General features: G+C 30.8%; 2 protein-coding genes across 3 annotated transcripts in view; one reads left to right on the top strand and one right to left on the bottom strand.

Annotated features, from left to right (window-relative positions):
• Positions 1 to 12,914, bottom strand: part of LOC105837411 (flotillin-2) — a 193,132-nt gene that overhangs the window by 38,620 nt on the left and 141,598 nt on the right. The gene's annotated exons all lie outside the window — the stretch shown is intronic.
• Positions 2,214 to 11,631, top strand: LOC105831486 (glucose dehydrogenase [FAD, quinone]). The gene is made up of 5 exons (XM_012671640.3): positions 2,214 to 4,181; positions 4,371 to 4,806; positions 6,992 to 7,388; positions 10,090 to 10,363; positions 10,826 to 11,631. The coding sequence occupies exons 1-5, from the start codon at positions 3,759 to 3,761 to the stop codon at positions 11,186 to 11,188; spliced, it is 1,893 nt and encodes a 630-aa protein (XP_012527094.2). The 5' UTR covers positions 2,214 to 3,758; the 3' UTR covers positions 11,189 to 11,631.

The following is a 12,914-nucleotide window of genomic DNA, read 5'->3' as shown; positions in this document are numbered from 1 at the left end:
AACTTTGTGTCTAGATTCATTATTTCATTTTTATACGCGCTACCTCACGACAAACATGCTATAATTTTTGTAGGATCACCAACGCTTCATCGCTTTCGCGAACCTAACCTTGGCTAACCTGTCAATTCACATTCAAGAACCACACTTCGACGCACAGGTAACAAAAAATATCATGTGTAACATGTGGGAATCGGTTATAGCCTATTCGTGCGGGTGAATCGGTTATTGCCTATTCGTGCACAGAGTGAACGCATTCGCCTTCAGCTTGTGCATTCACTCTGCGCACTCGTGTCAAAAAAGCCAACTTTCCACACTGGTTACACAATGCACTATTTTGTTACATGTGCGTCAAAAGTGTTCCCTTTCGTATTACTTTTCTACGGATAAAATTGCGGATTTTAGCACTTTAACATTCTTGCAATTTTTATTTTCCAGTAGATAGTGTGAATCGTGACAAAAAAATTTTTTAGTACGACTTTTTCAACATGTTTAATCATTTCAGCCACATTTCAGCATGCACAGGCGTATCATCTCATGGCACGCGTATGGTAATTTTCGTAGATACTATCTAGCTCTATTGACATTTACCGACATTTCGTCGCTTTTGCGAATCTAATCTTCACCTATCAATTTGCGAAGCCTAAGATACTCAAGGAACCACTCATCGACGCACGAATAACAAAAATATGGTATGCTACTCGTGTAGGTGAACGTACTCGTGCACAAAATGTTGATTTTACGCTCTTGTCACATAGTGTTGTCACACACTATTATTTATGCTCAGCAAAAGTCGGACGTCTCTTCCATACGCTTTACCCTTACTGACTCTTTTACTTTAAAATAATAATTTATTTTATTACAATAAAACGTCGATAATAACTTTGAACGCAGAATACATTAATTGTGTACTTTTCCGCTTCTGCTTTTATCTGTATTCTTATATAAGAAATTACAATGTCCTATTAAACTGAACTTATTAAACTATTTCTATAGATTTCTTTTTTAAGTTATTTCTGTAGATTATCTTTTATTGTTCAAAAATGTTTACGGTATAAACCAATTAAAATGTGTTGATTGCGACATGTTCCTATACTGAAAAAAGTGATATTTGCAACTATAACTGCAGTAAAATAATTATAGTCAAGAATATAATTTTTATAGTAATCGTTACTATAATATTGGTAAAAATAATCATATGTTTATAGTGATGCTTATAGTGACTATTTTATAGTACAACTGACTATATAAAAATCTCCATTTTAACAACCATATTATAAGTTGCATAGATCGATTAATATTATGATTATGAAAACTTTAATATAGTTTAAACAAACTATAGTAGAATTTATATTATTAAATAATTATAAAAATGTGATTGCGTTAAAAATAATGAATACATTGCAAATTATAGTGATATTGTAATTACTCCTTTTTTTCTCGATAAGCAAAATAAAAAGTAAAAAATAATGTCATGAAGAAGAAGCAAATATTTTTACCCAAGTTTATTTCAATAAACCAATTTTCAACGATAACACAGCCACCAGAATAAAAAAAAAATAGTCTGTACCACAGACCAGACCATAATATCCTTTTGTATTTTGACCCACTGAACACAAATCCGATGTCAGAATTGCCCCATCGCCTATTTTCCGCGTGCAACGCGTGCATTGAATTATTGCAATTTACAGGATTTTTAGGTCATCTTTTCGATTAAAAAAAGGAATGTTAGGTGATGAGGGAATTCTGACACCGGATTTGAGTTCAGCGGCTCAAAATACATAAGCAAATCATGGTCTAGTTCGTGGTACCAAATTTTTAATTTTGTGTAACTGTATAATTTATTTAGTATATGTATTGACTCTTTATTTACAGGAAATAGAAATCCGAAAAAAATTTAAAATCAAAAATCGAAAGAGATCTTCCTTCCTTTGAATCAATTTCTGAATCGACTGATTCAATTGAATTGATTCATTAAAAATTCAATTTAAATCAATGAAAATTTCTGAAGTTCAGATATGTTGAAATATTCATTCAAGGGATTGTCATATACATATAAATACTATTATATTTATTCTGTCACAGATAAAAGTTGTTAATTTGACTAAATTTTTCAACTTAATTTTTTTAATTCAAGTATTTTTGTATTTCAGTTATATATAAATACTTGAATTAAAGTTTCAAGTTTTTTATGTATTTAAGTTAAATGCATAAATATTAGAATTGAAATAACTTAATCAAGTTGAAAAATTTATTCAAACTAACAACTTTTTTTTTTCAGTGCACAAAAAATCTAACTGTAATTCTTAAAGAAAAAGCTCGTAAGCGCTTGTAAAATGACGGAATATTTAAAGTATGATATCACATATGACATAGATTTACGCGTTCTTTTAAATAAGTAGAACGTTATGTCTCATTATATTAGATATACTGTTTTCAAAATTGAATTTTAATCTTAGTAAATGACCGATGTTTTGAGGTCGTCAAAATAAAATATTCGAGCTTCATACGTACAATCATTGTTTATTCTTTTATCTCAATTTTGATAAAATTTTCCTTTTCTAAAAAGAACTTTTAGAGCAACGGAAAGTTTCGCAGGAAACGCATATTTTTTCAGATTATACGTAAGAGACAAGTGACTATTGTAATTCTCAAATTTCAGATCGGCCGTACAGTTCATTGTGCATGCAGTGATATCGTAATTTAAATTCAAATTCATTATCGATTTAAATTTGTAGAAATTGAGCAGTGTTGACGTATAAACAATTGTAATCACAACAAGTATAATTATAGTTTATTATTAATAATAATTAATAATAACTATTATTAATTAAAGACTAATTGATAGTGATGGATTATTTTGAAGGTAATCTATTTAATATTTAGTATCAAGTTTCTTCCTTTTATTTTGCATTTTATTTTTCTCTTTTTTCAATATTTCATTTAACTCTTACCCGATGCATTTCAGTGCAATTTCATAACCAGTACCTTAGGATCTGTTAAAACCCCAACAAACAAAAATGCTTGCCCCAAAAAAGATATTAACATTAGTGACTTGAAAACATTCAGATTATCTTTCAAACATTTTACTTTAAGACAAAATGGTTGTTTCCATTAAAATTTAATTTTAAGTATGTAAACAATTTTTACGATTTTTGTGAATTTTTTATTGTTATTTGAATTAAATTCAGTTGGAGTAAGATTGACCTCACAGCATCGGATAAGGGTTAAGTATATTTTATAAATAATAAATATTTAATAAATATTTAATTCTTTCTCCATAGAAAGTTAAACTGTTGCTACCAAATATAATGTGAACATTAATAATTATTGCTAATACAACGGCAAAAATATTAAACCATCAATACAATATTAGAAATTTTTTCTAGTAGTTAGTGATGCATATGTAAAAACAAATTAACTTCTAAATTAAGTATTAATCTCTTTCTTTACATTGATCTCGAGGAATAAAGTTTCTTTTAAAGTTAATGAAGGGATTTATTTTAAAATTAACTATTTCTGTCAATTCTGGAAATCTTTATTTTTCAGTAATTTCCATTTGAGTCATAAATTAATTTCTATCGCCAATAAATTTAAAATCCATTTAAAAAGAAGTTTTACAATGTAAAGTTTATAAACAATACTTCTTTCAATTTTGAAATCAAGCGTATTCAAGCCAGCTTTAAATAACATTGCGTAAAATATAATCGTATCTTGTTACGTATTTTAATTTAATAAATTATTATGTAATAAATTATTATATGGTAAGGGACAAATCCAGCATTACGTTTTTGATTGCAGTAGCACATCCGTTGATTATGTCTTTAGCTTTGAAGCTTCCCTTCATAGCATTGGGATATCTCATCATTAATATGCGTCTAGACATCATAGACAAAAACAATCGTCCACAAACGGTACCAACAGAAAATCTGTTGGCTGAGTATGATTATGTGATAATCGGCGGAGGATCAGCAGGTGCTGTGATAGCCAGTCGGTTGTCGGAAGGCGAAGGTCACACCGTGCTTTTACTCGAAGCCGGTGTCGACGAAATACCTTTATCCGATGTGCCCTGGTCTTATCATTCCTTACAGCACACGTATCTGGATTGGAATTTCGAAGTAAAGCCGTCGCCCAATTATTGCCTGGCGATGCGTAATCGCCGTTGTAGATGGCCACGTGGCAAGGTATTTTAGGTACCTTAAATAATACCTTCAATAATTAAAATGATAAAGTTAATAATACATTTAGCTTTTTTTCACGTTTGAATGCAATCTCAATTTTGTATCATGCAATAATTGAATGCAATAATTTATTTTTTCCCTATTAAATCGGAGAAAATGCCAGGAACTATTTCAAAATTAATCACTTTTAAGGTGTTAGGTGGTAGCAGCGTATTAAATGCGATGATTTACATTCGTGGTAACAAAAAAGACTACGATTCCTGGGCGGCTCTCGGTAACGTAGGATGGAATTATGAGAGCATTCTGCCATATTTCACGAAGTCCGAAGACATCAGGATCGAAAAACTCATCAACTCGCCTTATCATAGAAAAAACGGTTACTTGACGGTGGAACATTTCAAGTATATTCCATCGATGGCCGATTATATCATTCATTCCGGCGAAGAATTGGGATACAAAGTGCTTGATGTCAATGGTGCAAATCAGACTGGTTTCACACATATTTTCGGTACTTTAAGGAATGGTTTGAGATGTAGCACTGCTAAAGCTTACCTCCGACCTGCCTCAAAAAGGAAGAATCTACACATCAGCTTGAGATCGTTCGTGGAGAAGATATTAGTAAAAAAAGGTTCAAACAATTCTATTGTTTTCTTCAATTTTCTTTTTTTACAAGTTATTGACATTCGGTTAATACATTACACATTCCATTATCGACACACATAATACACTGGAAATATAAATAATGATTTCCGTTATAATGGTAACTAAAATTGTGGTAAATCAAGTTATGGTGGAATTTAAAGCTGGTGATTTCAACATTCAAACTGCTACTAAGCTTCAAAGATTTGAAGCTTTACAATTAAACTTCAATCTTCAAAAGCTTAAAAGGCTCTCGGCTATCAAGACAATGTGTTGCACTTTCAATTTAAGTATCATGAGGCCTTTCGGATTTACCTGGCTGATCTCTAGAACTATCTTGTTTGCCTTGTTTCGTATCGCCATTAGTCTGTCATGCTTATTATGGAGTCCATTTATCTTTTTAATTTTATTATGAATGTACCATATTATATTAGGACTTAGGACTTACCATACTTGTAGATGATATACTTGGGCACATGTCATAAAATTGTGCGTGTGTTATATGAACTAATTGTGATTGTTACACTTGAGAAGGACCCAATTTGGGGTCAAAACGTTGTGTCTAATTAATTAAATAAATCTGGCCAGTAAGGTCAAACAATTATTACATTTGTTTTAATTATTTACTGGCAAAGAAAAGGATTGTTATTGTCTTTTTATTGTGGATGTTAAGTAGATTGTGTTTCGAGTAAGATTCTCCATCTCTTCATGCTTGTCGATCATGCAGCGCTGTTTTGCTGACTTAATTTCTTTCTTTATTATACTTTGCAGTCCCCTATATTTCAACGTCCTTGAATAGTCGACACCTTTTTATCCACAAGCCAGAGTATCATCTGTCATTCATTTTTCTTTGTGCGTACCGATGCTCTCAGATGCTGTATGCTAACATTAAGGACGGTTCGCTTCCTTCTATTGAGTATTCACATCAATACTACTGTTGTTGACTTCTTCAGATATCTGACTCAACTTGTTGAGCGATTTTTATGATCCCGAAAAGGTTAAGTTCATTAATAAATAAAGAAAAGGACAAATTAAACGCAATAAAAAACTGATGTAGTTTATAAAAATAATTGTAATTTTTCCTATATTGAGCAAATTAAATGCCATTTAAAGACAAGCATTAAGAAATACATTTATAATATTAAAAAATATGACAAGTTGCTATTCCGTTATTAGCAAACATCAATTGATAGAAAATTATGAATTTAATTGATTGGAAACATGCATATTACATTGTGAGAATTATAGAAAGTAAAGAAAGATTATGGTTTTGTACTAAAAGATAATATAATCAACTTACAAAAAATAGGGAAAATTTAAACCCAATATACAAAACGATCAGTTTTACATAACATTTATGTTGCATTGTTATTTCGTCTTACGATTAGTCTCATTTGTAATTTGAAACAGTGTTTTTATTCTCTGACATTCGACTATTCCATAGCATTTATAATAATAATTATTTTAATTCTAGACACTAAAGACACGTAGATCTATATATCTCAATTTTAATATCATTATAAATTTACTTTTTAGTATTCCTATGAATTCGCTAACACAAATTTATAAATGTATTTTTGTTGCATTTTTAATATACCGACGTTGTTGTTGCGCTACTTGAAAAATAATTTAAATTCAAGATCAAAACATTGCGTTGATATGTCTGTTAACAAACGAGCACTTGTCAATATAGTCAATTTAAAGAGTTAATTCAAAAGAAATATTATTATGCCGGTTCTTCAAATCTTCACAGCTTTGCATTATTATGCGAAAAAACGTTTCTAATTTTTTAATTTTATTAATTTTTTATTTATTTTATTTCATTGATAAAATCAAATCAAATTGAGTCTTTGATAATTATAAATGTAAATGTACTTCTAATATAAGTTTCAAAATACAGTGTAAGTAAATAATGATACTTTTATGATACAATTTATTTATACTACTAAGGTAAAAATAAGAATATTTTTAACAATATTATACATAAATGAATAAGTTCATCATTCGCATGAATATCTGTTTCAAGCTTTTGAAAGTATTAGTACATTTGCAGTTGCCAAAAATAATAGCTTTAATAAAATTTTGATATGGCAATCTTACACGCACACACTCACATCCGCGCGGAGAGAGAGAGAGAGATGTACGTAAAAACGAAAGAAATGATCTGTTTGCAGATGGTACATCGAAGAGGGCACAAGGAGTAATATTTCGCAGGGACGAGAAACGTTTCGTAGTAAATGCGAAACGCGAAGTGATTCTCTCCGCAGGTGCGATACAGTCGCCGCAACTACTGATGCTGTCGGGAATCGGACCGAGGCACCATCTCAAAGCGATGAAAGTACCTGTGATACATCATGCACCCGGTGTAGGACAAAATCTTGAAGATCACGTGGGGATGGGCGGAATAATCTACATCATTGATCCTCCGCGTGACATATCAAAACAAAACAAATTCACTACAAGACTATCTGAAATTATAAAGTTAAAAAGTATTCAAGAAATGATGCTAAATAGTTCTGGTCCACTCTACACGACAATATACACTGCTGGAACAGCATTCGTCAATACTAAGTAAGCATTATTGAATTCATATATACACACACACCAACACACACGCACGCACGCACACACAATACATATAAGCATCCGATTAGTTAAACTTTGCCCATACATTTGGCCCTAAAAAAGCTTGCGTTGATTGTGCGCAAAGAGCAAAGTCCAGTTTTTTATATAAAATCTGCTAAAAATGAATTTGTTAAAAGTGAAAATTATATTTGTACAATTTTTTCTGGCATATTATATATTTCAAACAATAGTAAGTAATTGATAATATTATCATTATTTTACATATTTGTAGTTTCCTAAAACTATTTTGTTTATACTCTTTTTTAAATATTGATCTTGTGGTACAGTTTTAAACATAAAGTGCTTTAATTGAAAGATTTTCGTTAAATCAGAAATCTAAACGTTACATTCATTGTACGAATACCGATAAAAACATAATCTACTTAGATAATTAAAAAAATAAAAATTCACAGTTCATATATTCATGGTTTTTTTTTCTAAGAAAAATTGTTAAAATAAATCGAACTCAATCTTATCTCCTTTACACATAGTCGCGTTACATGGTATATCTTGCAAAACAGCATAAGATTTTGGATAATCAAGAAGAAAATTGTTTTATAACAAAGTGAAAGGCTTCTAAAAATCTTCATATACATTAACTTGTAAATAGTTTACGGTGTAAATGACTTGTATATATAATAATATTAGGATGTTGAATAAGTTCTCGCTGTTTTTTCGTAAAAATTAATGCGTTATTTTTAAAAATTAGTAAAAAATTTGTCACTGAAAGTATTATCCATCGCTAGCCACTACTTTTTCCCATCTTTCTGGCAGCATTTGAATTCCACGTCGGAAAAACGTCTTTTGAAGCTATGCAAAAGTCGACTTATTTTTTGGCATCTTTATAAGAATGGAAGTGCTGCTCAGCCAGGCCATGTGCCATCGATCGGAATAAATAGTAGCCGGAAGGCGCAATGTCCGGTGAATACAGCGGGTGGGGTAGGACTTCCTATTTAAGCGTTTCCAAGTAAGTTTTCACCGGTTTTGCAACATGTGGCCGAGCCTTGTCATGCTGCAAAATTACTTTGTCGTGTTTCTGCTTGTATAGCGGCCGTTTTTCCATCAATGCCCGGCTCAAACACATCAATTGTAGTCGATAGCGATCTCCTGTAAGGATTTCATTCAGTTTGAGCAGCTCATAATAAATTACACCCAGCTGATCCCACCAAATGCAGAGTTTGGAACCATGAATATTCGGCTTTGCCGAGGTTGTTGATGCATGGCTGGGTTTACACCATGATTTTCTACGTTTAGGGTTATCGTAGTGTATCCATCGCCAGTCACAATACAATGCAAGAATCCTTTCCCTTTCTGCCGTTGAAGCAGCTGTTCACACGTGAAAAGACGCCATTCAACGTCTCTTGGCTTCAACACTGGTACGGCATCCAATGACCTTGCTTTTGAATCATTCCTAATGCTTTCAAATGTTTCGAAACTATTGTGTGATCAACTCTTAATGATTCTGCAAGTTCAGCTAACGTCTGACATGAGTCTTCATAAAGTAATGCCTTCAATTCTTTGTCTTCAAACTTTTTCGGTGCGCCAGAGCGTTCTTCAATATCAAAATCATTATTTTTAAAGCGTCTAAACCAATCTCTACATATTGTTTCCGACAGAGCATGGTCGCCGTAAGTCTCAACAAAAATTCTGTGTGCTTTAGCTGCAGATTTTTTAAAAATAAAGTAGTGAAGTAAAACTCGCAAATGTTTTGGCACGAAATTTGACATGTTTAATACTATGAAAAACAAAGTTGTTTACACTTCGGCGAAATGACATACATTGAATTTCAAGGTTGTTTATAGTGTTTCTATGTACATGCGTCACCATCCCCTGATGAAAATGTAAAATCGGAGCGTAAGTCGAATATAAAGGGAGAATAATAGAAGCGTTAACAAACATTCTACGAAGCGTAAATTGGAACAATGAAATGTAAAAGAAGCGTTAACACTTCTTTTACATTTCATTGTTCCAATTTACGCTTCGTAGAATGTTTGTTAATGCTTCTATTACTCTCCCTTTACATTCGACTTACGCTCCGATTTTACATTTTCACCAGGGTCTTAAACTACGCGCAAGTAGTTCTAGTATCAGTTGGAAAACAGTAAGAACTTATTCAATGTCCTAATACATATAAATGTTAATCTTTAAACCATATACAGGTTGATTCTAAATTTAGCATAAATTTCATCAGATGTCCATTTCGACATGTGTCGCAAAAACATTAATACCAAGAGGCGGCATGTATCCGGAAGCCCTTTCTATTGGAAGCAACGTCAATGACCGTGAAAGCTTTAAATCTAAAACATTAATTGTTTGAGAAATATGAAACAGTATTACAAAAATTATTACCCCATTTGGTAGAAGACACTTTCTAATTTATATTTGTGTTTTCATATTTGTTTTTTAGTTGTTTGTTAAGAAATGTAGTCTAAAAACAAAGTGATCTTCCAAATTCGGTGCCTATCCTCTCTCTCTCTCTCTCCCCTCCCCCCCTCTCTCTCTCTCTCTGTCTATATAAAATTTTTGTACATAATAACTATTTAAAAAGCTAAAAAATATATAAATATAATAGTACGTGTGTCTTACAAAATAAATAAAATTTCTTCAACAGTAATCCAATTTGATCGAAATAATCTTTATGTTACAGATATACAAACGGGCTCGATTATCCGGATGTACAGTTGATATTTTCAGGTTTCTCAGATTACGGAATTCTCTCATCAAATTTATACGGGATTGAATCGAGCATTATTAACGGATTGTATGCAAATATCACAGAAGATATTCAAGCTTTCGGAATTTTTCCACTTCTTTTAAGACCACGTAGCAAAGGTTTCATCAAACTTAAATCAGCTGATCCGCATGAGGCTCCTGTCATTATTCCAAATTATTTCGAGGATCTTCGTGATCTCCAAGTTCTAGTAAGTTTCGATTGTTTTTGTTGTGTACAGCGCAAAATAGTTATTTTCAACTACTCACTAATTAGCTCCCGGAACTAATAATAGATCAATACTCTCTCGGCAAGTTACGAGAGATTTTTAATTCATAAAAAGCTTGCTTTAATTTATTCGCAATAAATAATTGTAGATTCGTAAAGTAATACTCTTATTTTAGTCTAAATTACAATATTAATTAACACTAAGTTAATAAATTGTAAAAGAAAATTTTAGTAAACACACACACGCACACACACACGCACACGCGCACACACACACGCGCACACACACGCGCACACACACGCACACACACACACACACACACACACAATATGTAAAAAATAAATACAATAAAAATTTTTCTCTGAATTCTTAATTTAATTTTTCGTAATTTGTGTTCACATATGTTACATAGTAAAGATTTAAAAGATTCTGCTGATTTCACAGGTGGAGAGCGTGAGATTTATAGAAAGTATGAGTCGTACTCGTCTTTGGCGGCAGTTAAATGCACGACCAAACCCAAATTTAATACCGGGTTGCTCACAGTTTAATGGTTCATCGGATGAGTATTGGGCTTGTTACGCACGTCATTTCACATCGACAATATATCATCCAGTTGGCACATGCAAAATGGGCCCTGCCAGTGATCCCTACGCCGTCGTTGACGCTAGATTAAGAGTTCATGGAATCGTTGGATTGCGAGTGATCGACGCGTCAATCATGCCGCACATAGTTTCAGGAAATACTAACGCTCCAACGATTATGATAGCTGAGAAAGGTGCCGATATGATAAAAGAAGATTGGTCATAATTAAATAAATTTAGCTAAAGATTCCGTTTCACGAAAAAAGAGGTCGGTATAGGATAAAACCAGGGTATTGCTATTTTCCGAGTTACTACATATAATAGTAAAAGAAAGTCATCAAAAGAGAGAAAAAGAGAGAAAGAGATATTGACATATTATTTTATTTTGAAATAAATTTCTTGACTTTTTCTGGTCTCGTTAGACATGTACGTGTCTTTCAAAATTCACATCTTTGATAAAGAATGAAGCTATATACAGCGACAAGAAAATTATTTAAACTTTAACTAAAAAATATTATGATAAATACAATCAAAAATATCAAAAATTATTTGTAGTGTAAGATCGAAAAATTCTAGAACTAATCTTGGAAGATTCAACATAATGCATAATATTAAATTTGCATAGTGATTATAAAATTTAAAATTATAATTAATTATAATTAATTATATTTAATATTAATAAAATACGCAAATTATGCGTATATAATAAACAATTTTATTATTATTTAATATTTTATTCCTTGGCTTCCGCCATATTACATTTACTATTTTTTATAATTTATAATAATAATTAAAAAATCCAATCCCAATATTAAATAATTCCATTACACAGTTTGATAATATTTTATTTCTTAAATCTACTATTTTTTAGTGATGGATGACAAAAATTTCAAGATCTTGTCTTGTCTTAATTTTTCAAGACAAAAATACCAATTTCTTATACTTGATAAAATCAAGACAAGACAAGATTTACTACTTCAAAATCAAGAAAAATCAATCAAGATTCTTGATTCTTGACAAGAAATTATAATAATACATTTTGTGTGTGTGTACGTATGTGTGTAGTATATGTGTATAATTCAAATTTTATAAAATTTGATTAAAATTTTCAATGACACATGAAAATTCTTTATTAAAAGATCTTATACATCTTTATATATTAGAATGAATATTTTCATTTAAACTGTATGTAAACGAGGATTGAAGACCTAGCAGACTTCTGGCAGAATCATCATTCATTTTGTTTCTATGATTACAAATAAAAAGTGTCGCTCTTGAAAATAATCTCTTTGATGGAATCGATGTAGCAGGAAAGATAAAAAGGCCATTCGAAATAGGCATGCAAACGCAATCGCATTTGTTGCCGAGTTTGGTTTCTAACATCACTGTTTCATTTGTTTTTAAAACACTTACCGATTACATTTACCGATCACTCTATGATACGCGACCAGCAAAATTTAAAATGCTTATTTAAAAGATTTGATTTTTACATTTGCATCTTTCGTTTTTTACAAAATGCAATTTCTAAATTGTACTACATTAAAATTAAAAAAATGTTTAACTATTTTATTTTTAATAATAATGAAAAAATTATTGTAAATTTTAATAATTTGATTAAATCATAAAGTATTAAATGACAATTTTTTAAATTATAGTTAATAAATTATATCAAAAAATTATTTAACTATAATAAAATTTTATTAAAATTATTGTTCACTAATTCTAAATTATGATATTTATATGTAATTTATTTAGTTAGCAAATCATTTAAGAGCGAATCATTAAAGAGTTTGATCATTTATATCCAATTTTTTTGTTACTAAAAATAGTTTCCCACAATTTTTAACTAAATCATTGTGTACTTTTTCATCCTATAAGAAAAATACAATAAATATAAAGTACAAGCGTACACAAAACGCATTGTAGAATTAAACAAATCATAATTCTAAAAT

This window comes from Monomorium pharaonis, chromosome 8 (assembly GCF_013373865.1).
Source record: "Monomorium pharaonis isolate MP-MQ-018 chromosome 8, ASM1337386v2, whole genome shotgun sequence".
In the NCBI taxonomy this organism is placed as follows: Eukaryota; Metazoa; Arthropoda; class Insecta; order Hymenoptera; family Formicidae; genus Monomorium; species Monomorium pharaonis.
Note: the sequence above shows the minus strand (reverse complement) of the source record. Positions and strands in the feature narration are given on the sequence as shown.

Coding starts and splice junctions, on each gene's coding strand:
- LOC105831486 (XM_012671640.3), top strand. CDS start 3,759: ATGGTAAGGGACAAATCCAGCATTACGTTTTTGATTGCAGTAGCACAT. Junction 4,182..4,370: donor GTAGATGGCCACGTGGCAAG/GTATTTTAGGTA, acceptor ATCACTTTTAAG/GTGTTAGGTGGTAGCAGCGT. Junction 4,807..6,991: donor GAAGATATTAGTAAAAAAAG/GTTCAAACAATT, acceptor ATCTGTTTGCAG/ATGGTACATCGAAGAGGGCA.